The sequence below is a fragment of the Sciurus vulgaris genome (genome assembly GCF_902686455.1).
Source record: "Sciurus vulgaris genome assembly, chromosome: 17".
Taxonomy (NCBI): Eukaryota; Metazoa; Chordata; class Mammalia; order Rodentia; family Sciuridae; genus Sciurus; species Sciurus vulgaris.
This window is the reverse complement of record NC_136478.1, coordinates 50,364,938-50,390,221: the sequence shown is the minus strand read 5'-3', so window position 1 is coordinate 50,390,221 and position 25,284 is coordinate 50,364,938. Positions and strand designations below refer to the sequence as shown.

General features: G+C 54.7%; 4 protein-coding genes across 7 annotated transcripts in view; 1 reads left to right on the top strand and 3 right to left on the bottom strand.

Moving 5' to 3' along the window:
* Positions 1-1,655: 1,655 nt before the first annotated feature.
* ZFP36 (ZFP36 ring finger protein) lies at positions 1,656-4,063 on the bottom strand. Its single transcript, XM_079119370.1, has 2 exons — positions 3,928-4,063; positions 1,656-3,200 (listed from the first exon to the last, which is right to left on the bottom strand). Exons 1-2 carry the CDS (start codon positions 3,967-3,969, stop codon positions 2,268-2,270), a joined length of 975 nt encoding a protein of 324 aa, XP_078975496.1. The 5' UTR covers positions 3,970-4,063; the 3' UTR covers positions 1,656-2,267.
* A 6,733-nt stretch (positions 4,064-10,796) lies between these two features.
* On the bottom strand, positions 10,797-14,111 carry MED29 (mediator complex subunit 29). The gene is made up of 4 exons (XM_079119375.1): positions 13,851-14,111; positions 13,284-13,342; positions 13,002-13,086; positions 10,797-11,118 (listed from the first exon to the last, which is right to left on the bottom strand). The coding sequence occupies exons 1-4, from the start codon at positions 14,064-14,066 to the stop codon at positions 10,876-10,878; spliced, it is 603 nt and encodes a 200-aa protein (XP_078975501.1). The 5' UTR covers positions 14,067-14,111; the 3' UTR covers positions 10,797-10,875.
* A 190-nt stretch (positions 14,112-14,301) lies between these two features.
* On the top strand, positions 14,302-18,980 carry PAF1 (PAF1 homolog, Paf1/RNA polymerase II complex component). The gene is made up of 14 exons (XM_079119363.1): positions 14,302-14,666; positions 15,212-15,241; positions 15,338-15,430; positions 15,685-15,806; positions 15,897-15,963; positions 16,066-16,167; positions 16,251-16,356; positions 16,437-16,505; positions 16,588-16,691; positions 16,773-16,889; positions 16,988-17,116; positions 18,041-18,146; positions 18,248-18,338; positions 18,417-18,980. Exons 1-14 carry the CDS (start codon positions 14,620-14,622, stop codon positions 18,827-18,829), a joined length of 1,596 nt encoding a protein of 531 aa, XP_078975489.1. The 5' UTR covers positions 14,302-14,619; the 3' UTR covers positions 18,830-18,980.
* Positions 18,981-19,085: 105 nt separating this feature from the next.
* SAMD4B (sterile alpha motif domain containing 4B) overlaps positions 19,086-25,284 on the bottom strand; it is a 39,481-nt gene continuing 33,282 nt past the window's right edge. For 3 of the 4 annotated variants that reach the window (XM_079119341.1, XM_079119342.1, XM_079119340.1), the window contains 5 exons: positions 24,827-24,945; positions 23,767-23,965; positions 23,479-23,602; positions 21,522-21,605; positions 19,881-21,315 (listed from right to left, as the gene is read on the bottom strand). In XM_079119341.1, the coding sequence (XP_078975467.1) occupies positions 21,287-21,315; positions 21,522-21,605; positions 23,479-23,602; positions 23,767-23,965; positions 24,827-24,945 (555 nt within the window). In that variant the 3' untranslated portion in view covers positions 19,881-21,286. Of the gene's footprint in view, positions 19,256-19,880; positions 21,316-21,521; positions 21,606-23,478; positions 23,603-23,766; positions 23,966-24,826; positions 24,946-25,284 lie in introns of those variants that run through there. The other variant, XM_079119343.1, reaches the window with a different exon arrangement.

Sequence of the window (25,284 nt, the reverse complement as noted above, 5' to 3'; positions counted from 1 at the left end):
CTCTCTCTCTCCTCCCTCTTCACTCTCTCTCCCTCTCCTCTCCCTCTCCTCTCTCTCTCCCCCTCTCCCTCTCTCTCACCTCTCTCTCTCTCTCTCTCTTCCTCTCTCTCTCTCCCCCCTCTCTCACCTCTCTCTGTCTCTCTACTCTCTCCTCTCTCTCTCTCTCTCTCTCTCCCCTCTCTCTTCCTCTCTCTCCCTCTCCCTCTCTCTCTCCCCCTCTCCCTCTCTCTCTCTCTCTCTCTCTCTCTCTCTCTCTCTCTCTCCCCCTCTCCCTCTCTCTCTCTCTCTCTCTCTCTCTCTCTCTCTCTCTCTCTCTCTCCCTCTCCCTCTCCCTCTCTCTCCCTCTCTCTCCCACATACCAGGGCCAGCGCTCTTTCCCACAAGGGAGGCAGTTTCCTGGAAGAGAAGACCAAAGGTCAGAGCCAGCCAGTGGGATGAGGAGAGGGACAAGGGAGGCCTGAGGAGGGGAGGAGGGAGAAGAGGGTAAATGGCTGGTGGGCGAGAGGAAAGAGTGAGGAGGAGGAAAATAGATCGGGAAGGGAAGAAAGCAGAAGGGTAACTAGAAGAGGGGATAGGGGACGGGAGAGGGTGGGAGGCTGGAAGGGCTGGGGGAGAGGAGTACTGGGAGGGGAGGGGCTAGAAGAGAAGAACTGGAGGCAAAGGGGGAAAGGGAGCAAGGGAGAGGGAAGTGGGAGGGAGGAGGGAAAGTGGAGAGAAAAGAAGGGTCAAGGGAGGGAGGGGACCGCGGGCGAGGGGGCGGGGCGCAGGTCTGACGCGGGGCGGCTTCCGGGCGCGGCGCCCCTGCCCCGGGGGGCGGCTCCCGACGCCTCTTGCCTTGTATGGTCCGGGGACGCGGCTCCTAGGGCCCCGCCCGGACGCGCGTCCAGGACCCACGCACACGGGCCTGGAGAGGCCGCCCCGGCTGGAGTCCCGGGCCTTGCATTCCCAGTGTCCAGACGTGCCCGGATCCCGTAGTCCCGAACCTCTAGATCCCGCCAGGCCCCAATCCTGTATTTCCGAGGACCAGGGTCCCGGGACGCAGAGGTTCACCATGCGACCCCGAGCGTCTAGATGGCGAGTCGTGTCTGGAGTAGAAGCGACACAGCCCAAGATCCCGAAGTGCTGAGATTCTAGACTCCTGAGACTTTGGGCATCCGCCCCCAGCAGCCTGGAGGTCTGAGTCCCCCAGGTTCAAGGGCTGAGGCGGCCCCAGGGCGCCCGGCCGCCCCCGCCCGCCCTGGGCTCGCGTTCCGGCACATTCCGTCCTCTCGACTCCGCCCGTCCCGCCCCCCTTGGCCCCGTGGGGACGGAAACATCCCGTCCCCGCCCGAGCTAGGTCAAGGAGCCCGACGAGACGCGAGCGCAGCGCAGCGCCCCCCACGCCCTGGGAACTGGCTCTCCCGGTTCTCACCGGGTGACCTCACCTGGCCCCGCCCTCTCAGGTGAACGGCCGGGTCCGCCGACGTCACTTCCTGCCAGGTAAGCGCCGCAGGCGCTCGGCTTTGGGAAGGTCAGTCGACCCTATCCCGCTCCTAAGAAATGATTACATCATCCTTCCCACCCCGCTACCCCTCTAAACGGCGGAAAAAAACAGAATTCGTTTACACAGATTCCTTTTATTTAAAAATTTCAAAAAAAAAAAACCCACAAAAATAGACTTTTAGATAATATATATTAATATATTATTATAGCATACTTACAATAATTATACCATTGTTTCTGATATTACAAAAAGGAAAATACAAGGGAAGCAGACGACCCAATATATATAAATAACTATAAAATCTTATTAGAATAAATAAAGTCGTCATAAATAAAGGGCCCACTGGCTTGGGAGGAGGGATTTGGCAATGACTTTGGCTACTTGCTTGTGGAGGGAAATTTGAGCACCAGGATTCTCCCTCGGGAGGCTCCAATCACCAAACACTGGAACCTCGGGTCTAGGAAAACAAACGGGAGGGGACCAGAGGGGCCTACTATTCACAGCAGAGTCCAGGAGACAGAGCTGGGCAGAGGAGAGGGCTCACTGGTTCCCTCAAATATGCTACATGTTTTTAAGAACCTCAGGAAACACTGTCACCCAACACCATGAACACTGAGTTTGCACACTGGGGACCTGCCCCAGGGTGGCGCGGGGGCGGGGAGTGGGTTAATGCATTATGGAATGTGGGGGGAGGGCCACTTGATTAAATTAGGAACCCCCCAGTTTCCCACAGCACAAGTGTCTCCCCTTGAGATCCAGCTGATGTGTACTAGGCAGGCACTTGTCACTCAGAAACAGAGATGCGATTGAAGATAGGGAGTCGTCGTGGGGCTGCAGGTGGCTGAGGTGGCACAAAAACCCCAGCCTCAAACACAGGCGAGTCAGAACCCCCCAGGCTGCTGCCACTGCTGGCGTATTCATCAGGGTCGGATCCCAGGGAGTGTGCAGAAGGGCTCCGAGCCAGGCCACCCAAGGGCCCCCAGATGCTGCCAGGAGTGGCTCTTCGGCAAGAGGGGCAACAGGCTGGGGTGGGGTCCCTTCGGGCCACAGGGGTCCCAGGGGCAGCAGAGAAGGCAGAAGGTGAAAGTGGAAGGTCCCCAGGTGGTGGTGGGGAGCTGGAGGGCGAGAAGGAACATGAGGACAGGGAAGGACCTGCCAGGCCTGGTGGTGGTGGAGAGGTTCGGCGGCCAGAGGGCAAGCCAGAGAAGCTGATGCTCTGGCGAAGCACATGGGGGGTGCCAGGGGTCGCCAGGTCCTCGCTGGGGTTGTGAATGAAGTGGCACCGTGAGCCGTAGGGGCAGCGGCCCTGGAGGTAGAATTTGTGGCAGAGTTCCGTCTTGTACTTGGGGTGGCGATTGGCCTGGCGCAGTTCACCCAGGCCATGGGCAAACTGGCACTTGGCCCCATAGCGGCAGCGCCCACTCTCTGAGAAGGTCCGACACAGCTCAGTCTTGTAGCGGGAGGAGGTGGTAGGGGTCGCAGTAGGCGAAGTGGGTGAGGGCGACTGCTCAGGGCCCGGGCGGGGAACAAGGGGTGCAAAGCCAGGGGGTGGGGGCACCCAGCCACAGCTGCGGCCCTCCACCAGGCTGGTAGAGCGACCAGGCAGGCGGGAGGTGACCCCGGACGAGCTGGAGTCAGATGAGTTCAGGCTCCAGAGTCCAGAGGACTCAGTTCCTCCGTGGTCCGATGACAGGTCAGGGCTCAGCGACAAGAGGCTCTGTGGGAACAGTGTTCGGTTAGGACATCCGAAAACGCAGGGTGACGCCGCGCCCCACGGCACAAGAGCCTGCCAGTCCGGTTTGTGGGCTCCCAGCCTGGGCCCCACCCGATTACACAAACTCTTGGGTGCCAGATCCCAGGTTCCCGATAGGGAGGTTCTGGGTTTATCCACGACTGAAGCCCATCCTGAGGGACCCAGGAACCCCTGCCCCCCCATGTGTCAAGAGGGGGTCCCAAAGTCAGGGCACACCACTGTTCCTCAATTTTAAGGCTCCGGGCCTGCCCGGGTACGATCGCACATCGGGTTCTCCAGTTTCATGACTGGAGGCGCCAGGCAAAGCTGACCCAGGAGACCGCGGCTCTGGTTTTAGGAACTGATTCCGAGAGGAGGCAGAAGTCGGTTCCCCCCCACCGTGGAACTTCAACCCCAGAAACGCCTCCGCGCAAAACCGCGCCCTCGGCAACTACGGGGGTGAACCAGGTGTGGGGGCCATTTCCGCTTCCAGGCAACCCTAGTTTGAGAAAAGTGCGCCAGCTTTCCTTCTCCAGAGCCGCCCCACCCGTGTTTGGGCCGCGACCCGGGGGTAGTGGGCTCCATTTTCACGTCCTGATCATCAGGCTGGTCTGAGAAAAGAGGCAGACGGCCCCGGCCCGAGTTTGCGGCGCTAGAGGAGTAGAGAGTCGGGTGTGCGGTCTCCCGGGAATGCCGGTCGGAATGGACTCACCTCGTAGATGGCAGTGAGATCCATGGCGGCGCGGGTGGCCATGAAGGGCGGGCCAAAAGTCGGAGCGCTGAAGTCAGGCTGCTGCGGGTGGCGAGAGCCTGCATCTTATAGGGCCAGCGGGGGGCGGGGCCACGAGGGGCGGGGCCAGAAGGGGCGCTTCCCGGACGCGCGCCCGCGGCATGGCCCGGCGGGCCTCGTACCAGTTCCCTTCCGCCCGCCCCCGGCGAGGATGCGTCTGAACTTGGCCCGCAGGCAGCCACGACCCAGCGGGAGGGCCTGAGATGGGGCGCTGGAGACTGAGGCGCGGAGGGAACTGGGGCAGGGGTGGGGGAGGGGCTCCAGGGGCAATTGAGAGGAGCAGAGGCCGAGAGGGTGCGCTTGCGACACGGACAGTCTGGGGAGGGGAGAGACAGTGGCAGAGACAGCTAAGACGAAATGCAGACAGAAAAACAAAAGACAGGTACACAGCAAGAGACCTAGTACAGCTGGGCGCGGTGGCGCACACCTGTAATCCCAGCGAATGGGAGGCTGAGGCAGGAGAATCACAAGTTCCAGGGCAGCGTCAGCAACTTAGTGAGACCCTCAGCAATTTAGTGAAACTCTGTCTCAACATGAAAAAAAAAAAAAAAAAAAAAGGGCTGGGGGTGTAGCTCAGTGGTAAAGTAAAGCACGCCTGGGTTCAATACCCAGTCCAATAAACGACGACACAGGGAGAGATTGGGAAGAGGAGGAGGGAGAAGGTGGGTAAACCAGAGACGGTCCTAAGAGACAAATTCAGGAGAAGCGGGACGGGAGGGGCACATAGGGAAACGGGGGAAAAAAGGAGAAAAACAGAAACACCTGCAGAGAGACAGAAATCTGCCGGGGCAAAAGGAAGAACGGAGACCGACGGATCTGGAAGGAAATTCTCTTCGCAGGCTTCACCTGGTGCAGGATCACCAATAGCCTGAATCAGCAGACCGAGAAGAGTCTCCACATCTCATTAGCGGGGGAAGGGGTTGGGCGAGGTCCCAGATACCTGGTATGGTTGAAAAGGGCAGCTGTAGCCCCTCACCGTCAAGTTGATAATGGCACTTTGATTTCTTCCGGGTGGGCCATTGTTCTAAGCGCTTTACATACATTAACTCAGTCCCCACCGCCACTCACGGAGGTATTATACCTATTTAAAGCACAAGGAAACCGAGGTTGTTACTTAGTTTCAGGTAGTGAACAGCAGCCACCTAATTTCAAGACATTTAAAATTAAGATGTTTAACCTGGGGGAGGATGTTGGGGGGGACTGGAGCGGCGGAGGTCTTTATTATGGAGGAGGACTGCCTGGATTGAGTTTTCAAGAGATGGGAGCTATGGGCTGTTCTCAACTCTTGAAAGGGCCTTAGGAAGAGGGTGCCCTGCAGGAATTCTTAATTTTCGACGATCACCCCGCCACACACACACATTGGCCAAGCCCTTTATTTTCAAAGAGTGAAAACTCTTAAGATCCGGGCAGAATATTAACTTTCTCAGCGAAATCTTGATGAGCTGGCTGCCTTGAGTGAAAAGATGAGGGTAGACAGAAATCATTGCCGTGAAACGCAGTTAAGTCGGTGGAAAGGTCATTCTGCAGGCTGCGCGGCGGGCTTGTATTGAGGTGGGGAGATCTGGCCAGGCTCCACGCCAACTTGCCTCGTCGGAGCACGGGGGGAATCCCTAGTGTGGCGCTTTCGGAGGCCAAGGGGCCTTCCTGGACCGGTCCCGTGAGCGGGGCGGGCCGCGGGCGGCTCTGGCACGGTTGCGGCCTCCCGCTTGCCCGTGACTCACTCGCGAGGGGCGGGGGAGGGGGGCTTCCTGGAAGCCGTGACGAGGAGGCTCGGCCGGGACGCCCGGGTTCCTCTCCTGTAACCAGGCTCCGGTCTGCTGTAAACAGAGCCTGGGGACAGGGGGAAAAGCGGCGGGAGGGGGTGCGAGGAGGGGCCCGGGCCTGCCTCCCGCCCAGGCCAGCGCTCAGGGCCGCTCGCTGTCGCTGCAGGGACTAAACGGGAAAACCCTGAGAGGGGCAGCCCGGGTCCTCTGGCCTCGGTGCTGGGGGAGGGATCCCAGTTTCGATTCCCGGGAGACAGGGCGCACGTCCCACTCCTGAGTCAGCTCGGCCCCCTCCCCTCTGCCATCTGCTGAGTCATCGGGACGGGAGCTGGGACGCCTGGGATCGGGCCACTCTGGCAGGGCGGGACGACCCCTTCTTCCCCCAAAGTCAGGGGCGACGTGAGGCTCGCGACGCTAGGCCTCGGCGCGCCTCCCAGGACCCGGAGGGTCGAGGGCCCAGGCCCTGCTCCGTCGGACGCAGGGGTGCGGACCTCGGTCCACCCGGGCTCCAGGCCCTAGACCCTCCTCCCTCGGCCGCAGGAGTCGGGGTACCCCGCCCCACAGGCGCCCTGGCAGGAGGAAGTTCAGGGCAGGACTCCTCCCCGCTCCCCACGTAGCCAGCGGGAAAATCCGCGGCTCCTGCGGCGGCCGGGAATCCCCTCTGGAATGACTGGGGAGGGACATGGCCGGGGTCCCGGGCCGGGCGCCCCGACTAGGTCCCGGGCGGGCGGGTGGGGGTTGGGGGGAGAAAGGGGCGGAAACCAGAGAGGCTAAAAATACAACGAGCACTTCCGGCTGGGGGGAGGAGAACGGAGAGTAGAGTTTCCAGAAAAACAAGCGGGGACGGGAAACGCGGGGGTGTGAGAGCCCCTGGAGTGTGCAGGCGAGCAGGGGACCGTGTGCTCACGGCACGTGTGCCTGTGTGTGTGTGTGTGTGCCCGGGCGACAGTGGGGGTGGCCGCGTGTGGGACTGCCGGTGCCTAGCACTAGTGGGACTGGTGTGCACCTGCAGGTGGGAAGTGTGCGCCCTGCATCTCTGGGCGGGAGGAGGGCTGGGGCGCCTGGCTTTGCAGTTGGGGAAGTAGGTGTGGGGCTTGAGTGTGCCGGGTTTCCTGTGCGAAGGGCTGTGTGCACATGATCCCCAGGGTCAGGACTCTGAATAAAAGTGTGAAACCACCTGTCTGTGTGATAGATGGACTAACCACCAGCGCGGAACCCACTGGATGTGAGGAGGACACTCAGTTGTCTTTGAGTTAGATTTATGGGACTGAAACGTCCATAGCCCTGAGCTACTGTGGGATCTGGATGACTAAGGGTGTGTAACTCCTCACAGGTGCCTGGGCAGTGAGGGACTGACTGTACCCGCTGCTGTGACTGGGGGTCTGCAGACACATGTCCTTGAAGCTGGGTGACTTCTCAACCTTGAAGTCCAGGGGACTGCAGCTGTGGCTCAGTGTGTACCCCTCTTAGGTGTGTGAGTGCTATTCACATGTTTGTCCTTATCTGTGGGTGTCCCCGAGGCTGCATGTGCATGATGACATAGTAGGCCAGTGTCTGGATGCAGTTCCTCTGTGGGCCAGTCACAAGGCCATGAAACTGGTGAACTTTGGTGCCTGACGTCGACAGAGCGCGGGATGGGGAGGGTGGTTGGCGCCCCATTTCATGTGGCTGTTGATGTGTCTGCCTCTGTGGGCAGTGCAGACATGCACACACCCGCACCTGAGAACCTGTGTCTGAGCCAGTCTTATCTGTCCCCAGCTGATGAGGCCCTGCTGCCACTGGGCCGATGGCAGGGCTGAGTCAGCCCCTGATGGGCAAAGTCTGTGATGGGGTAACCGATAGCAGGTTAAGTGGTGGTTAGAGGGTTGTTTGTGTATTCACATGGTTGAGTTGTTCATTTAGAGTTTGTTTGTGGGACTGCCAATGGGATGGGATCCCTGAGGCACCAGGTGATGGGGTGGTGGGTTACGCTAGTCTCTGCTGAGGGCAAGTGTGGTGTGTGCCTGTGTGGTGCCTATGGTCTGTGCTGCCCCGTTTGTGGTGTGTGGTGGCTGTGCACGCATCTCATACCCCCTGAGCATCAGGCCACGCACCCTCCCTCTGGGCCTAACAACCTAGCAAAAGTCAAGTATTCACTCCATGATCTGCCTGAGCTTCCTGTCTCGTACCAGCTCCCTGTTCATGCTCACCAGCACATTTTTGCCTCAGGGCCTTTGCATTGCACTTCTCTTCCTGGAATGAGTTGCAGTGGATTCCCTCTCCTTCAAGTTGACTTTAGCACATCAGTGAGGCCTGCCTTGACCTCTGTTAAGGAGTTGTGTTTTTTTTTTTGAGACAGGGATGGGGTTTATTACATAACCCAGGCTGGTTTTGAACTCCTGGATTCAAGTTATCCTCCTGCCTCAGCCTCCAGAGTAGCTGGAATTTTAGGCATGTACCACTGTTCTTGGTGCTTAGTTTTTTTGTTTTTGTTTTTGTTTTTTTGGGGGGGAGGGGTTCTTTGGTGCTGAAAATCAAACCCAGGGTCTCACATATACTGAGCGCATGCTCTACCATTGAGTTACACTATCAGCCCTCCAACTTAAATAACCTTGTCATCAATTTAACATAATAAACATGTTACATCTAGTTATAAGCCAAAATGATGATCACAGAATTACTACCCAATGAAGGTTTTCAATAAATCAACAATTCTCCATATGCAAATCTTTTTTTTTTTTTTTTTTTCTTTTTCCCTTTTGCTGTGCTGGGGATTGAACCCAAGGACACTACTACTGACCCACATCTCCAACCCTTTTTATTTTTTATTTTGAGATGGTCTCCCTATTGCCCAGGCTGGCCTTGAACTTGGCTATCCTTCTGCCTCAGCCTCCTGAGTAACTGGGTTTACAGGCGTGTTGATCTACCAGGTTTCACTTGATTATACAGCCTCTCATTAGAGTATCGGCTCCAGCACAGGATCCAGGGCTCTTGGATCATGCTGCGGAGCTTGGCCCACACAAGATGCTCAGCATTTGTCAAGTGGATGTGGCTTCCTGGTACCTGTGTTCCACTGTTGGGGATGCCAGATGGGCATCTTTCACCCACTGCCCATGGTATGTCTCCCTGGGTGTGGTTTTAAGCAGCTGGGGCCTGTCTCCTGGGTGCTGGGATGTTATGCCCTCACCTGTGTGATGTCACATTGACACCGCCCAGTGGAGCCAGCTGCACCTGTCTTCTTGCACATATGCTAATGAACTGACATGACACATCTCTGCCAGTATGTGACATGTGCCCCTGGGCTGGGAGCTGATAGGCTCTGCTGGGGACAGAGTTAGCATGTTTTTAGTTGTATGAAAGATAACTAAATCCTGTTAGGCAGAAAGAAGACTCTATCAGAGATTAAGTAAGTGAAGAGATGTGTGTCGGTGCCCACGTGACAGGGACTAGGTGGTGGTGTTTTGTTGCTATACTAGGGATTGAAAGCAGAAGTGCTTCACCACTTAGCTACACAGCCCTTTTTATTTCATTTCTGAGACAATGTCTGACCAAGTTGCCCAGGCTGGCCTTCAACTTGGAATTCTCCTGCCTCAGCCTCCACAGTCACTGGGATTGCAGTGCGCCCCTGCACCCAGCTATGGTGAGTTTTATGTGTCAAGTTGGCTGGGCCACAGTCCCAAATTATTCAATCAAATGCTAATCAAGGTGTTGCTGTGCACTTTTGTAGATGTGATTCAAGTCCATCATCAGTTGACTTTAGGTGAGGAAGATCAGCCTAGGTAAGTGGAAGAGCTGATTCAGTCAGACAGGGGCAGGGCTAAGGCTTCCCTGGAGCAGACAGCCTCCTGTGGACAGTGCTTCAGCTGGTCTTCCTGCCTGACCAGCACCAGGGCTTCAAGGAAGCTCCAAGGAAGGGATTTCCTGGGATGTGCACACACAGCTGGCCGCATTCCAGTTTCCCAGTATGGGACAGTGAATCACAGAGGTCTCCATGGTCTCAGGGTTTTCTTACAAACATGGGGTCCAGCAGAGGAGGCTGCTGGGTGATGACATGGGAACCAGGGCACTGAAGGTATTGGGTGGGGCAGTTCCCCGACCAGGCTGAGTCACTGGGCCTTTCACACCCCAGCAGCTGAGCCTGGGCTGGTAGCTCCACCCGGCATTTGCCCAGGCGTGAAGGCCATGGCTGAGCTCCCCAAAGCTGGTTCTGCTGTTGGGGACAGGGGAAGCCTGGTGGGGCCCTCCCTCTATGAAGCCCCCTCCCCAGGACCTTCTTCCCGGAGCTGGGTTCTTCCCCAGGATGGATGATTCACACCACTGGGGCCTTTTCACTTCTCCTTTGGGGCTAAAAATACAGGGACCCAGGCATCCAGCTGGGCCAGGCTGCCCCACAGATTGCATAATGGCCCACACTGATGTTCCGCTGACGCAGGACCTGGAGACAGGCGGGGGCCCGGGTTGCTCCCCAATCAGGCATGTTGAGTTCAGGGCCTAGGCCCCTCAACTTCTTTCCTGGGCTAAAGACCCTGGAGGCTCTGGAGGCTGAGCTAATGTGGGAGGTGCTGGGGTCTCTAGAAAGGAAGCGCCTTTCCTTAGCTCCGGGAAATCCAAGGGTTCTGGGTCTCTTCATGAGTCCGGGTTAGGAGTTGGGGGTAGAAGACAGCAAAAGGGACCGTTAGAGACAGGGAGACAGAAAGCCATAGGGGCAGAGACAGAAATGGGGGCAGACAGAGAAAAAACAAAAAGAAACAACACAGGAGAGGAGATCAGCTGAAGAAGCAGACAGCCTAAGTCGATACAAACTCCAGGAAGTACTGAGGGGGAAGGGCCCAGCCAGGACACCACACCCACACCACACCTACACCAAGCAGGGGTAGGTCCCCTGGAACAAAGGTCATCAAGATGGCACAGTTCAAAGTCCATACCAGCCCAAGCAGGAGGGAGATCAGTGGAGGTAGAGTTGGGTCCTGTGAACCCTGTTGGCCTCTGCTGCCCCCTGCTGGCTTGGGTCCACGATGCTCAGGTGGGAAGAATAAATGAGACAACAAGGCTTTTTGGCTTAGGCCAATCTTCATTCTTTGTCTCCCCCCTACCCCCCAATGCCAGCCCCACTCCCTGCCATGCCACCTCAGAGGGTGCCCCCGGGGCCAGTAGGTGGTGCAGGCGTCTTGCCTGTGACCTTGTTGGCACAGTCCAGCAGGGCCGTGTGAATGTCCTTGGCACAGGCAATCTGGGCTTTGATGACGGCCAGGTACTGCGGGTAGGGCAGGCTGTCAGGCTGCACGGCATCTGGCTTGGTGGCTGTGGGCACCAGGGTCGGAGAGTGCTTGGCACTGTCACAGCTCTGTGAAAGGCACTCGTGCGCCAGGCGCTGTGGACAGGAAGGTAAGTGTGCAGCATCAGCTTCACTCCAGGTACACACAGTCCCTCACCCCCCGGGGGCCAGCCTGGCTGGGGCAGCCTGCTAGGTCTTTGGAGTCCCAAGGTCTTGGAGTCAGAGCCTGGCCCTGCCAATTACTGGCTGGGTTACCTGAAACACGTGACTGCTCCTCTCCAAGCCTCAGTTTTCTCCTCCGGAAAATGGGTTTAATAACTATCTCTTTCAGGCTGGGGTTGTCACTCAGTAGTAGAGCACTCACCTAGCATGTGTGAGGCACTGGGTTCGATTCTCAGCACAGCATATAAAAAAAACAAAAAAACCAAAAAACAAAAAAAAAAAAAACTACCTCTTTTGACCTCATAGGTAAAAAGAGTAAGAACAGGTGTGCTGAGGCACAGATCCTGGTGCACCATTTTTGAGCACGAATGATCACTGTTGGGTACAACTGCTGTTCCTGTCTTAACCCCAGGCTTGGCATTGGCAATGGCTTCTCTAATAGGACCTGCCACTGGTTTCTCCTACTTCTGTGGTCACTCCTTCCAGGTTCTTCTTTCTCTACCCAAGACTGAAGGGGCAATTTCCAGGCTCGGCCTCCTTCCGCTCCCCGTGCTCCCCGTGCTCCCCAGGCCGTCACACCCCCACACACCATTCAGCTCCACATCTTCAGTGGCGGTGCCCACATCTGTCCTCAGCTGCCCTGATATTCCTAGGGCCCTTCCCTCATACTCTCTCCCAAACTCTTCTTTCTCAGAGGTCCCCATCTCAGATGATTCTACCCTTCCTACCCGAGCCGTGGGCTTCATCCTGGAAACTCCTCCCTGGCAGCCCATCAAGTCCTGTGGCCTGAAAAACCCCCAAGCTCCCATCTGTTCTTCCTCATTTCCTGATGGCCCCTTTCCGGGCGCCCACTTCCAGTCTTGGCTCCTCTTACAAATCCTTCTTTTGGCAGCTTGAGGCATATTATATTACTAAAAAGCAAATGGTTCCATGTTCTCCCTTCCCTGAAACCCTCCATGGCTCCCCAGTGCCCTCAGGGTTATATTCAAAGTCCAACATCCCACTCCTACTACACCTAAGCCAGACTAAATCTCCTAATGTCTCCTAAAATTTAAAGCAGAAGTTGTGGGGCTGGGGAGATAGCTCAGTGGGTAGAGTGCTTGCCTTGTAAGCACAAGGCCCTGTGTTCGATCCCCAGCACCCCCCCCAAAAAAAAAAGTTGTTCCTGGTTGGAACACTGTTTTACTGCTAACAGCTTCTCAATTCTGCCTTACCTTCAACACCTGGTCCAGAACAAGTGATGAGGATACTACAGGAAACTTACCATACACCTAGGATCATGGGTATGTACTTTCCATGCATGATCTTGCTGAGTTTTCTTGAAACTCCATTTTCCAAGGGAGGAACCCCAGGCTCACAGGAAGTCAGTCTGTTTAGAGGCTTTGAGTCACACCTGCCTCTCACCTCCTGCTACTCTCCAATTTTTGTTCTGATCTCTCTCTGATGTGCTCTCCACTGTAGCCTTCCTTGAACCATTCACTCTCTACCCCCAACCCCCCGTGCTTCCACATCCCCCCAGCTGTCCCCATCATAGCCCTGCCTGTGCCTCTGCCTTCACAGCCCTTGCTACTGTGGCCTGGAATTCTCCCATCACAGCCTTGACCACTCTGAGCTGTTCCTCTTTGGGGTTACATTTGTCCTTCCAGTGAACTGCAAGTTCTGAGAGCCAGGATCAGGGAACAGTGGGTTCCCAGCATCAGGTGAAGCCCAGGTCTGTTCCAGAGGAGGTACCCAGTGAATGAGCTGACTGATGGTTCCTGAAGATCCTGGGAACTGAGGCAAGGCTGTGGTCACCCAGTGTCCCCAAGAACCCTTACCAGACACAGCTCCAGCTGGTCACAGAGTGCGTAGAACTCCTCCAGGCACTTGTCAAAGCGCTGTATGGGTCCATCGCTGCTCTTTCTAGAACCCGGGAGAAAAGCGGGGAATGGATTTCCAATCTCTGGGGCACCAGTGTGTACCCAACTAAGTGTTCATCAGGAAACCAGGGACAGGCCCAGGAGATCTGAAGCACAGCTTGAAATTAGGAGGGGAGAGGGGGAGGAATTTCTAAGACTAGGTGGGGAGAGGATATCCTGGGGAAAAAGGACTGTACTTACTGTCCATTGTCAATGTTAGTGTTCTGAATCAAGTTCTGTGCTGCAACCTTCATCAAGGTCTAGTTAAAAAAGAAGATGCGGGAGATAAGCAGAAGGGGATAACTTTGTTAGATCTAAGCTCTTGAGATAACATCCAGTATCAGTCCTCTTCGTTAGGCACCTCCCTCCTGACACTCCAGAATAATGCTTATTTCCATTCCTATAGCAAACACCACTGGTATTTTCCCAGAGGCCTGCCCTCGCCTGGGTTTCACCAACAATCTCCATTTTCCACCAATTCTGGGCAGAAGCTACGAATAGACACTCCTTTCCACAGTCTTCAACGACCAGAGTCGGGTTTCTACCTGACACGCCCTCCCACTCAAGTTCCGGCCAATCCCAGCCTCAACATCTACATTGATCCCGCCCCACAACGTCAATCCACAGAGCTTTGCTTTGGCATCACAAAAATGAACGTCTTTCTCCTCTTCCCTACAATGATCTCTCCACTACTAAATAACCCCTCAGCACGCCCTCTTGGGAGTCAGACTACCAAATCCCGCGTTCTCGCAGCTCCCCGTCAATCACCTGCAGACTCTCCTTCAGCTGCGGAATGAGCATCTTATAGCGCTGCACAGGATCGAAGTCCTGTTGCTGTTGCTGCAGGAGACCGCTTTGGGCAGGTCCCACCAGTTGTGCTGGCGGCTGTGGCTGCTGTTGGGGACCCGGGCCACCGGTCGAACCTGGACCCGACACACCAGCAGCTGAGGAAGCCACTGAAGCCTGCTGCTGGGGCGCAGCCATCTTCCTTGCTTAGAGCGCCGGAAGTGCGTCACAAGTGCAGCTCCCCGGTTTGTTTCAGCAGCTCCATCTGTCGGCCCCGTTTACCACTTAGCTCCGCCTCCAGACAATTCAACCAATGAAAGGAGAGGAGATGCCCCCACCTACCATCAGTCTCAAATCCGATGTCCAGACTAGGATTTCTTTTCACCAATCATAAGAGGTTTTCCCCCATCGCTCCACCCTTTACCCAGAAACTCTCCAATCCGTGTGTGTTGCTGATCCGGACTCTATTTCCCGGAAGGCCTTGCGGCCTGAGGCGACCTGTCGGGTCCTTAGCGTCTTGGCGGCAGTTGGTGGAGCTGGAGCTGCGAGTCCGTCTCTGGCGCTGCCTGAGCGTTCACCTGAGTCTTGTCCAAAGCTCTCCCGCTAGCCTCTCACTCCATCTCTTCACAGCAGACAGCGGCGCCATCCCGAGTACTGCCTCAGGTCAGGCGTCCACCGAAGTCGGCACGCCCCTCCGCGTCTGCCCGCGGCGCAGCAAGGACCCCGTCCGGGCCGCCGTCGCCTCGTCGCTATGGCGCCCACCATCCAGACCCAGGCCCAGCGGGAGGATGGCCACAGGTAGGCGCCACGCCACCCGGCTCTACCCTTCACCTCTATGCCTCTCAGGGCTTCAGCCAGGAGGGGGGTCGGGTGAGGGTGTCTGCCTACGTCGTCACTGGTCCCCCAGGTCTGCCTGTGATGTCACGGAGCGCTTACCTTTGACGGAGGGGCGGGCTCCTTCTGGGACTCGGTTTTGCCTCTAAATACCCTGCCATCGAATTCAGGAATTACTCCCTTGGAGGTTCTCCAGGGGGAGTGAACGCTTAGATACCCCCAGTCAAGCGTTTGGAGACCACTCTTCCCAAAACGATTGAGTCCGTGGTTCTTGATTAAAATACCGGACAACACCCACAAGGGATTGTGCACCCGGACTTTCATTAAAGCTTCTGGGGACATGCCACCAAACGGAATCGAATGCTTGGTCCTCCTCCCCATTAAAGCACTTGGAGCCCCGCCCACCACCAAACTGCGTGCACCTCTTAGAAGCTTGGAGGAACCTCTCTCACTGTTCTGTCAATCCTTGTTCTCTCCTTCGTTCTATCAGTCTCTCTTTTCTCCATCAGGCCCAATTCCCACCGAACTCTGCCTGAGAGGTGAGCCCAACTGTGATTCCCCAAAAGAGGTGGGCATGGGGGCTGGGAGCAGAAGTGGGGCAGTATGGGCCAAATTTTGAGCCATTATTTTTCTAGATCTGGAGTGGTCTGCCGAGTCAAGTACTGCAATAGTCTCCCTGACATCCCCTTCGACCCCAAGTTCATCACATACCCCTTTGACCAGAACAGGTGAGACTAAGATCAGGGATGGTGAAACTACTCAGAAATTAGGAGCCTTGAAGTTAAGGATTGCTCTTGTTGACTTCTCTCTTCTCTGGGCCTACTACAGTAGGCACCCAACCCATAGTAGCAGGTGCTCAGTAAATACTAATGGATGGGGCAATCACTCTCTGAATTTCTTTCCAGGGGTTAGCTTCTGGGAAGCAGGGAGGAGAGGGATGAAGCTGGAATCAGGAAACCACAAAGGATGTTTCCTTACCCAGGTTTGTCCAGTATAAAGCGACTTCCTTGGAGAAACAGCACAAACATGACCTCCTGACTGAGCCAGATCTGGGAGTCACCATTGACCTCATCAACCCTGACACCTACCGCATTGATCCTAATGGTCTGTGGGAAGACAGGGTGGGTCTACTCTAGGCCATAAAAGGCCAGGACTGGGCCTCCTTCATGGTCCTCCTGCCTCTTCCCTCTCTAGTTCTCTTGGATCCAGCTGATGAGAAGCTTTTAGAAGAGGAGATTCAGGCTCCCACTAGCTCCAAGAGGTGAGGGGGTGCCTACTAGGTACTGGATCTGGCTGAGATAGGCTCTGCAAACAGGAGGGAGTCCTGCAATAGGGTTCTAAAGTACCTCATCTCCTACCCTAGATCCCAGCAGCATGCAAAGGTAGTACCATGGATGCGGAAGACAGAGTACATCTCCACTGAGTTCAACCGTTATGGCATCTCTAACGAGAAACCTGAGGTCAAGTAAGTTGCAGGTGGGAAGGGTAGGGGAAGGTGGAGACTTCAGGTTAAGTCCACTGGTCCCTGAAGGTTGTCTTCACTTCTAGGATTGGAGTTTCTGTGAAGCAGCAGTTCACCGAGGAAGAAATATATAAAGACAGGGACAGCCAGATCACAGCCATCGAGAAGACTTTTGAGGATGCCCAGAAATCAGTACTTGAAGGACTGGGATGGGGAAAAGCAGACAGGTGCGACTTGAGCTCTTTCCCTCACCCTGTTTTTGCTCTCCCTAGATCTCCCAGCATTACAGCAAGCCCCGAGTGACACCAGTGGAGGTCATGCCTGTCTTCCCAGACTTTAAGGTCAGGCCTAGGGCAAGAGGCCGAGGGTTAGTCTCTCATGTCTGTGAGTTCTAGACTAACCTAGTGGCCTCCATTCTCCCAGATGTGGATCAACCCATGCGCTCAGGTAATCTTTGATTCAGATCCAGCCCCCAAGGACACAAGTGGTGCAGCAGCACTGGAGATGATGTCTCAGGCCATGATCAGGTCAGTGGTTCTGCTGTCTGCCTTCGCCTGCGGCTCCTCATCTCTGCCCTCACTCCTTACCATCACTCTTCTTGCAACTAGGGGCATGATGGATGAGGAGGGGAACCAGTTTGTGGCCTATTTCCTGCCTGTGGAAGAGACGCTGAAGAAACGAAAACGTGACCAGGAGGAGGAGATGGACTATGCACCAGATGATGTGTGCGTGTGTTGGGGACAGGTTTTAGGAATTGAGAAGTGTGTCTCCTTTTCTCCTTGTCAGGGATGAAAACATGCTGACTCGGATCTGTCATTCTCAGGTACGACTACAAGATTGCTCGGGAGTACAACTGGAATGTGAAGAACAAGGCTAGCAAGGGCTACGAGGAAAACTATTTCTTCATCTTCCGAGAGGGTGATGGGGTTTACTACAATGAGTTGGAGACCAGGTACTCAGCACACTCCCAATTAGACTGTTTCTGGGCTTCTCAAGATACTGGGGCATATAAGAACCACCCTGGAGGTCATCTGTGCCTTAGGATTTATCATGCATTTGTAGCAAAAGCAGCAGGAACCTGCTCACGTAAATGGGCTAGACCTGGCTTTAATACAAGAAGTCAGAAAGAAAATGTTCAGGTAATGCAGGAGATCTTCGGAGGTTTTGTGGATAGTAGACAGCCAACTTTCCTGATACACTGTTATTAATGAGACTTCATGTGAGAGTACACAGCCACAGTATGAGAAATACATAACACTGGCATATGTTTTAATTGAGACACTTGATAACCATTTTCAAAAGGTGACCCCAAAACTCTTCACTAAGGGCTTAACGTTAACTGCTGTGCCAGGCCCTAGGTATAAGAGTTGAGCAAAGTATGACCTGAATTTTCGTTTAAAGGAGAGATGAGAAATTCTGATCCCATAGCTAGGCAGAAAATGTGAAAGAAAGCAGAGGGCTGGAGGGCTCAGGGTGACCTGGAAGTCTTTGCAACTTCCAAGGGACATCTGTCCTGTTTCAGCTCATTGTCACAGTGTTGGGGGTGAGAAAGGTCCAGTAGGGCCACAAATCCATTTTTCAAAAACCAGAATTCCAGCTTCTGGTTTTTGTTCTGTGGTGTCAGGGATGGCCTACAGGGCCTCACACACGCTAGGCACTCTAACACGGAGCCATGTCCCAGCCCTACTTCTGGTTTTTAAGTATTGGTAACTAATGCACACACGCGTACATGAATATACCACATACACATCACATTTGTACAGTAGGCTATCCTTTCCCGCGGTGCTTTGGGCCAAGCCCTGACTGGCTACTCAGTCCAACCAGACCCCTCAGGGTCTTTAACCACATCTACACTTGTGCAACTTGCCCGCTGCAGGGTCCGCCTTAGTAAGCGACGGGCCAAGGCTGGAGTTCAGTCAGGCACCAATGCCCTGCTTGTGGTCAAACACCGGGACATGAACGAGAAGGAATTAGAAGCCCAGGTAACAAGCAACCCTGGCCCAGGGCATCCAGGGAGGGCAGTGTGGGTGAGAAGGGTAGAGGCCTGACAGAACACCCTCCTTCCCAATCCTGCTGCTTCCAGGAGGCACGGAAGGCCCAGCTGGAAAACCACGAGCCCGAGGAGGAAGAGGAGGAGGAGATGGAGGCAGAAGAGAAAGAAGCAGGGGGCTCAGGTAAAGAGGAACAGGTCAGACCCTGGGAGCCTGGGGAGGGCGGGAAACTGGGTCTCACCTCTTTCTGTTCCCTCACAGATGAGGAGAACGAGAAGGGCAGCAGCAGTGAGAAGGAGGGCAGCGAGGACGAGCATTCAGGCAGTGAGAGTGAACGGGAGGAAGGCGACAGGGAGGAGGCAAGTGACAAGAGTGGAAGTGGTGAGGACGAGAGCAGCGAGGACGAAGCCCGGGCTGCCCGGGACAAAGAGGAGATCTTTGGTAGTGATGCTGATTCAGAGGATGATGCTGACTCTGATGATGAGGACAGAGGACGGGCCCATGGTGGCAGTGACAATGACTCAGACAGTGGCAGTGATGGGGGTGGCCAGCGGAGTCGCAGCCGGAGCCGGAGCGCCAGCCCCTTCCCCAGTGGCAGTGAACACTCAGCCCAGGAGGACGGCAGTGAGGCTGCAGCTTCTGATTCCAGTGAGGCTGACAGCGACAGTGACTGAGCCCCAGGACCTTCGAAGGGGGCGAGCACAGACACCCTGCTCAGAGCAAGGCACTTTTCTATGGTCTATTTGTGAGCCCTTCACTTTGTTTGCCACCCCCACCCCCGCCCCAACCTTTGCTGTTAATAAAGTCGGCTTCTCTTGATGTCTCCTCCCAGCGCCTCTGGTCTCATTTCAACCACCACTCCCCCTCCCCAAATGCTCAAGGACCTCAGATTGAGGCACAGAAGCAAGGCCACTAGGTTTCCCAGGAAATGGAACATAACAAAGGTCAGAATCTTTTTGTTTTTGTGGTTTTTTTTTTTTTTTTTTTTTTTTTTTTCCAAAATAAGCCCAGACCATTAAACAAGTGAACTCCAACAAATAAGTCTTCTCCAACAGCGAGAAAAACTATACAGTTACTCAAAGCTGATTCTGCCAGTGGGGCTGGGGACAGAAGTAGGGAGGGAGGGTGAAATTATGGAAGGAGGCCTGGGGAGGGGGAGCAGGTGGTCAGGGTCCTGCCCATCAGAGTGGGGCCGCCTGCGTCCTACACACTCTGCTGTCAGGTGGGGAGGGGGCAGCTCTCGCCTCCCTGTGTGTGTGGGAGGGTGTCCCTCACCACCTCCCAGTGCCAGGCAGGGTCAGCTCACCCTGACGGGGAGTGAACAAGACAGAACCAGCCAGGGAGAGGTGAGGGTCCCATGAGAGGGACACCCTGCTGATTCCAAAACGAGGTGGCCCATCCATCCCACTTCCTGTGGCTAGTGGGAAGGGAGCTGGAGAAGCCCTGGGAGCTTGAGGAGAATGAGCAAAGGCACAGAAACATGGAGGGGCCGGGGTGGGGACTTGCATAGGTTGATGAGTGTGCAAGAGGTACATAAATAAACCTGACACCCCACCCAGCCCGGCACTGGGAGAGGAGGTGGGGACCTGGAAGCAGGTCCCCAGGGCCACTCTACCCCCTGGCTTCTTCCCCCTCCCTGGGCTCAGAGCGGAGGGAGGTGCACAGACCAGGAGGGCAGGGGCAAGGTCTGGGGAATGGGCTGATAGTGCACAGGGAGGGTGGTGGTTTTCCATTTTTTTTTTTTTTTTTTTTTTTTTTGGTTTTTTGTTTTTTCCCAACATTTTGTATCTTTAATAACATACACAATGGTTACCAGCCATATTCATAACAAAAGTTATTCATAAAATGTATCTAAAAATAACATTTTTTTCCTTTTCGGTGTGAAAAGCTTGAGAATGTCCCAGTGAGAGGGATAAGTTGAGGGGGAAGAGGAGGTTGGAATAGGGGGACCCTGGCTTCCCCACAGTATGAACCCCCAAATCCCCTCCCTCCACCTGAGCCCCAGCACAAGCCCTCATCAGGAACAGGGACCAGAGGGTCTATGTGAGTCCGGGGCTGGGATGCACCTCTGGATTATGATATAGTGTTCCACTTACATGAGGTCATGACATAATGGGGGATGGGAAAGGCTGAAAGAAAAGTGGGGTGCGGCGGGAAAAATAAACAAAAACCAAACAATCCCCTTTCCGTATTCCTAACCCCCAAGTCTTTATCAACCAGACCTGGGAGTAAAGGAAGGGTGTGTACTTGGGGGAAGGGGACGTTAAGGCAACAGACTTCCTGACCTCACCGCTGCCCTGGCTGCCCACCTCAACCTCTGCATCTGAGAAGCCAGGGCTAGGGGAAAAGGGGAAGGGTGGGGGGCTGGAGGAGTGGGCTCTGCCCTCTCCACTCTAAGTTCAGGCTCCCCCACCACTGTCTTGGCTCAAAGAGAGGCCTGGGGATTCTAAAAATGACAGGGAATGATCAGAGAGAAAAACCGTTAAGAACTATATAAATATGTATCTTAAATAGGCCTAAGAAATTAATTGTAGAGAACCTCTGATAAACAGGGCAAGAGGAGGTGAGAGGAATGTGGTTCCTATCCTCAGGGAATAATGGAACTGGGGAAGGGCAGACCCTGGAGAGGGGAAGGAGAGCACTTCCTCTCCTCACTCCTTTTCTCCCCAGCTCCTCTCCAGTTACATCATGGGGAGGGGGTTGTCCACCCTGCTCATTTGTCCCTCAGTATCAAAGGTTTCTGAGCAGGCTCCACAAGGTAGCGGTCAGTTTGTCTGGGAGTCTGCTCCCTTGGGGAGGGGCAGGTGATCAGTGGTCTGGAGGAGGCAGGGGTGGGACAGGCCCAGGTGGGGATGCGGGAGGGAAGAAGGGGAGGCACTCTGAGCAGTTCCTGCCCCTTTGATCCTGGCTGCCCCCTCTGTCCCCTGGCCTCAGCAGAGATCCCTCAACGGGCCTGGGAGTGAGCAAGGCATGTGCCAATGTTAAACAAAAGTTAAAAGGGTGAGAGTAGAAAAATATTAGAATGTATAGCTGAGCCAGCCCACCCTCTCGCTGCCGCAGAGAAGCCCGCTGGGGGTTGGCCCCCGCCCGCCGCCCAGGGAGCCTATGGGTGCGCTGGGCTGTGGGTCCCGTCAGATGGTGGAGGTTTTGTCTGTCCCATCTGTGGTAAGAAAGGGAGGAAGGGAGGAAGATCAGGAGCTGGCAGGAGGCCCGAGGAAAGGCACTCACATAGCCTGTCATCCCAGGCGGGCCCTCCCTGGAGTCTGGCCTCCCCTTAGGACCCTTAGAATGACTCTGAGTTGCTCAGTTCAAAGATGGAGACGCTGGGTAGGTGGGAGCTGGGTCAGGGAAAGAGGAAATGCTCACCACCCAAGGCGTGTTCTGTCATGCTCAGACACAGAGACTCCAGGGTGGGATTGATCTCCAGGTCAGGCCCAGGGACCGGGCAGTCTGGGAGGGAGAGAGGAGAATGGAGGTGGTGAGGACTGACTGGGTGAATGAAAGAGCCAGGGTGACAAAGGCTGCTGGTGTGGGGGCAGAGGACAAGAGACAGAAACAAGCTGCAAAGGCATACACTCACATGGATGAAGGACATGACTGGGAGGAGGGAGGAAGGGTGATAGGCTGGGGTTGTCACAAAGGAGGCAGGAGACACAACAGCAAGTGCAAAGGCTTGGCAATGCAAAAAGCTGGACTTGCAAACAGAGGAAGTGACTGAAGCTGACGGAGCTTTCCTGGAGGCCACACAGGCTGTAACTATTTTGGACACAGACTACAAGTTGCCTTGGGCAGTCTGGGCATCTGCCTTAGACACCGGGCAGACCCATGTTCCCTGACTGATGACTTGCTCTGTACCTGGTGCAAAGGCTAAATTAAAACCCTTCCTGTTCCCACTCAGACTTGCTCCTCTGGACAAGTGGGCAGAGCAGGTGAGGCAAAATGGATGGTAGCCGTGGGGCTTATCCTCAAACTGCTTTCCCAAAATGTCCTTGTATTACAGCACTTGGGCAGACCTGACCCCACTCTGCAATGCTTAAAACCCTTCACTGCCACTGGGAGGAAGTCTGAGCTTCTGCTCTGAATTCAGAAGAGCCAGCTCCCATCTCCAGCCTCACCTTTCATCCCCAGTGATCCAAACCCTGAGCTCAGGTCCTAGCAGAACTATCTCTTCTTAAAAGTATCTTTTGAACCTGAATGAGTCACCTCTTTGTCTCATACTGGTGAATGGAAAGACGGGAATAATATTAGAGATCTTCCGTGTGCAGTGGGAGAATTCAATTTCCTAGTGCAGGAAAGCTTTCTGACAGAGCCTTGCACACTAGGAAAAGTTCTTATTTTTTGCTCCTACAGTTTATCCATCCACTTGTTTAATATCATTTACAGATGCCTACCATGTGTCAAGCCCTGTGCTAGAATGAAATCATGGGGGCCCCTGGCTCTACAGACAGCAGAGTTCATAGCATCTCATAAATTCAGAGTCCCGACTAGGTGGATATGGTGGTGCATGCCTATGATCCAAACAAAACAAACCCAGAATGTGTAAGGCCCGGGGTTCAATCCCTAGTACCTCAAAAAAGAAAAAAACAAAAAGAATCCCTACTGATGCCAGTTTGTAACATCAAAAGTTCAGGCCATCTGTAAATCTAAGATCTCTCTAGGGCATCATCTGTCTGCAGATGCCCCACCAGTGCCCAGCAGTAGGCCAGCCAACCCCACCATGTCCAGCAAGGAAGGAACTGTGACTGTGCGTCTCTTATCTCTCTCTTGCCCACTTTGCCCTCCTGACCCTGCATCTCCAGGCTGGTCTGTGAGCACAGGTAAAAGAGTCCTACTCTGAACACCCTTTACAGTAGAACCTCACCTAAAATGTGGGGCCCACTGGCTCCCGTGTCGTCACTGGCCTCTGAAAGAATGCAGGTAGCTGATGCTGGGCTCCCCTCCACAGACACCTCACACTTTACCTCTTGTCCCTCAACTCTTCCAAACTGAATGTTTAATGACCCAAGGAGGAGACAGTAACAGAGATCAACATGGACAGTAAGATCATTTCACAGGACAGAAAGATGTGAAGGTAGAGTGTTGATAAGTGGTTAAGAATAAAAGGTAGTGGTAGAGACAAAAAGCAGGACTTCAGAGATAGAACTGAAACAGAAAAAAAAAAAATCTATCTCACAATAGTGGGGGAGGTGAGTACAGAGAGATGGAAGCAAGGGGAGAAATGCTCATGCAGTCAGAAGGAATGATGAACCTAAGACCCAGAGGAAAAGAGAAGGGCCAGCTGAGGGGGTCGGCAAGGTGTGGTCCCAAGGCTGGGGTACCTCACCTGGAGGGAACATGAGAATGGCCTGGGGTGACGAGTGGACTGGGAGCGAGTGGGTTCGCTGCACGGAGCTTCGGCTCTGACTGGGCATGCTGTTGCTGCCTCCAGGGTTGGCAAACCAGAGGTTCTGCACAGGACATGGAAGATAACACAGAGGATGAGTGAGGAAAAGGCCCAAGCGGGCACTGACCAAGGAGGACCCTCCCCTCTAGAGTCCCAGGTGCAGACACATCCCAGACAATGCCACCCCAACCCCAGAAGCACCAGGACTGCCGCTTCCTGCAGGCTCACCTGCCGGCCCTGGCCCCCAAGGCTGGGGCTGGTGAGGGCATGTCGAGGGGAGACACCCCCAATGCCCGAGGGGCTCAGGAGACCCATCCTGCCAGGTGGGAGGGCCCGGGGAGGCATTGGGAACTGCCGCTGGGTCCGCCGAGCCACCCCCATCCCCACAGAGCCAGCTATGGGGAGTGAGTTGGAGCCGAATGCCCAGCTGTGAGAGAAAAGGCAAGCTGTGAGCTTAGGTGGACAGGGCCCATCGGTCCATCCCTCCCTCAACTTCCTCCACAGCCCCAGTGAGCGGGACAGAACAGGAACTTATCCTGAGTAGGGATTCCCTGACCACATCCCTCAGCACACACTTCTATCTCCTCCTGACACAAGGGTGCCTCAGGAGTAGAAACTGGGAGTGTGAGAAGGTTTCTTCACTCTCCACTCAGAACAATTATCTGATCGTCACTTCTCAAGAGAGAGTTCTGCTATTTGTTTGGTTCAAGAAAGGACTTCAGACCCTCTGCATGCAGGTGAAGAAGAAAACGTAGAGGGAAGGGGCCTGCTCTCTAGAAATGTGCTGTTTTTTGCCAGCTCAGTATTTTAAATTTTTTGGTGATGCTAGGGATTGGACTCAGGGGTCTCTGCACGCTAGGCAAGTGCTCTACCACTAAGCTATGCCCTCAACCCCTGCGCCCTATTCTGGTAACAATACCCTTCTAGTCTTTCCTTTTCTTTCTTCTTTTTAGTACTAGGAATTGAACCTAGGGGTGCTTCACCACTAACCTACACCCCCAGTCCCTCAACACCCACTTTTTAAAAATTTTGAGACAGTGTCTAAGTTATTTAGGGACTTGCTACTTTGCTGAGGCTGGCCTTGAACTTGTAATCCTCCTGCCTTGGTCTCTCAAGTTACTGGGATTAAAGGTGTGTGCTATAGCAGCTGGCTCATCCTGATTTTCTCCTAAGAAAGTCCTTCACTGGGTGATTTGAATAAATACAATCAGGATCCCAATCCAGAAACAATGACCCCTCTAAGCACCTATCTACCAATCACAAGGGCCGAGGGAGGGCACCCACTTACCCCTTCTGCTGCCGGTAGTTCTGCATATCCAGTGCGGCTTTGCGCGGGAATGTCCGGAGGAGCTTCAGCACTTGCTGTTTCCAGGACAAGAGCCGCTTTTTCTGTGTCTCTGTGAAAGCCTAAAATTAAGAAGAGGGAAGGAGTAGGGAGGGTTGCTTCTTTGTTACCTGCCTTCCATTCACTGCTTAGGTGTTCATGCTTGCCTGCTCTGTGCCAAGAGATGCTGGACAGAGGTGGCTGTGCTCATGAACCTCACAGCTTAGCTGTGGGAAACACACATGTGATGGTGACTGTGCAGTCATCCCTTCCAGTGAGGGCCCAGAGCAGGAGGCACGAGAAACCTGACTTGGCAGGAGCAGTTGGTTGAAGGTGTCTTTGGGGTCCCCATACAAATGTCAAAACAGAACTGAGGGGTTAGCAGGAGGGAAGGGACTGCTCCTGATAGGACTCTAAGAAAC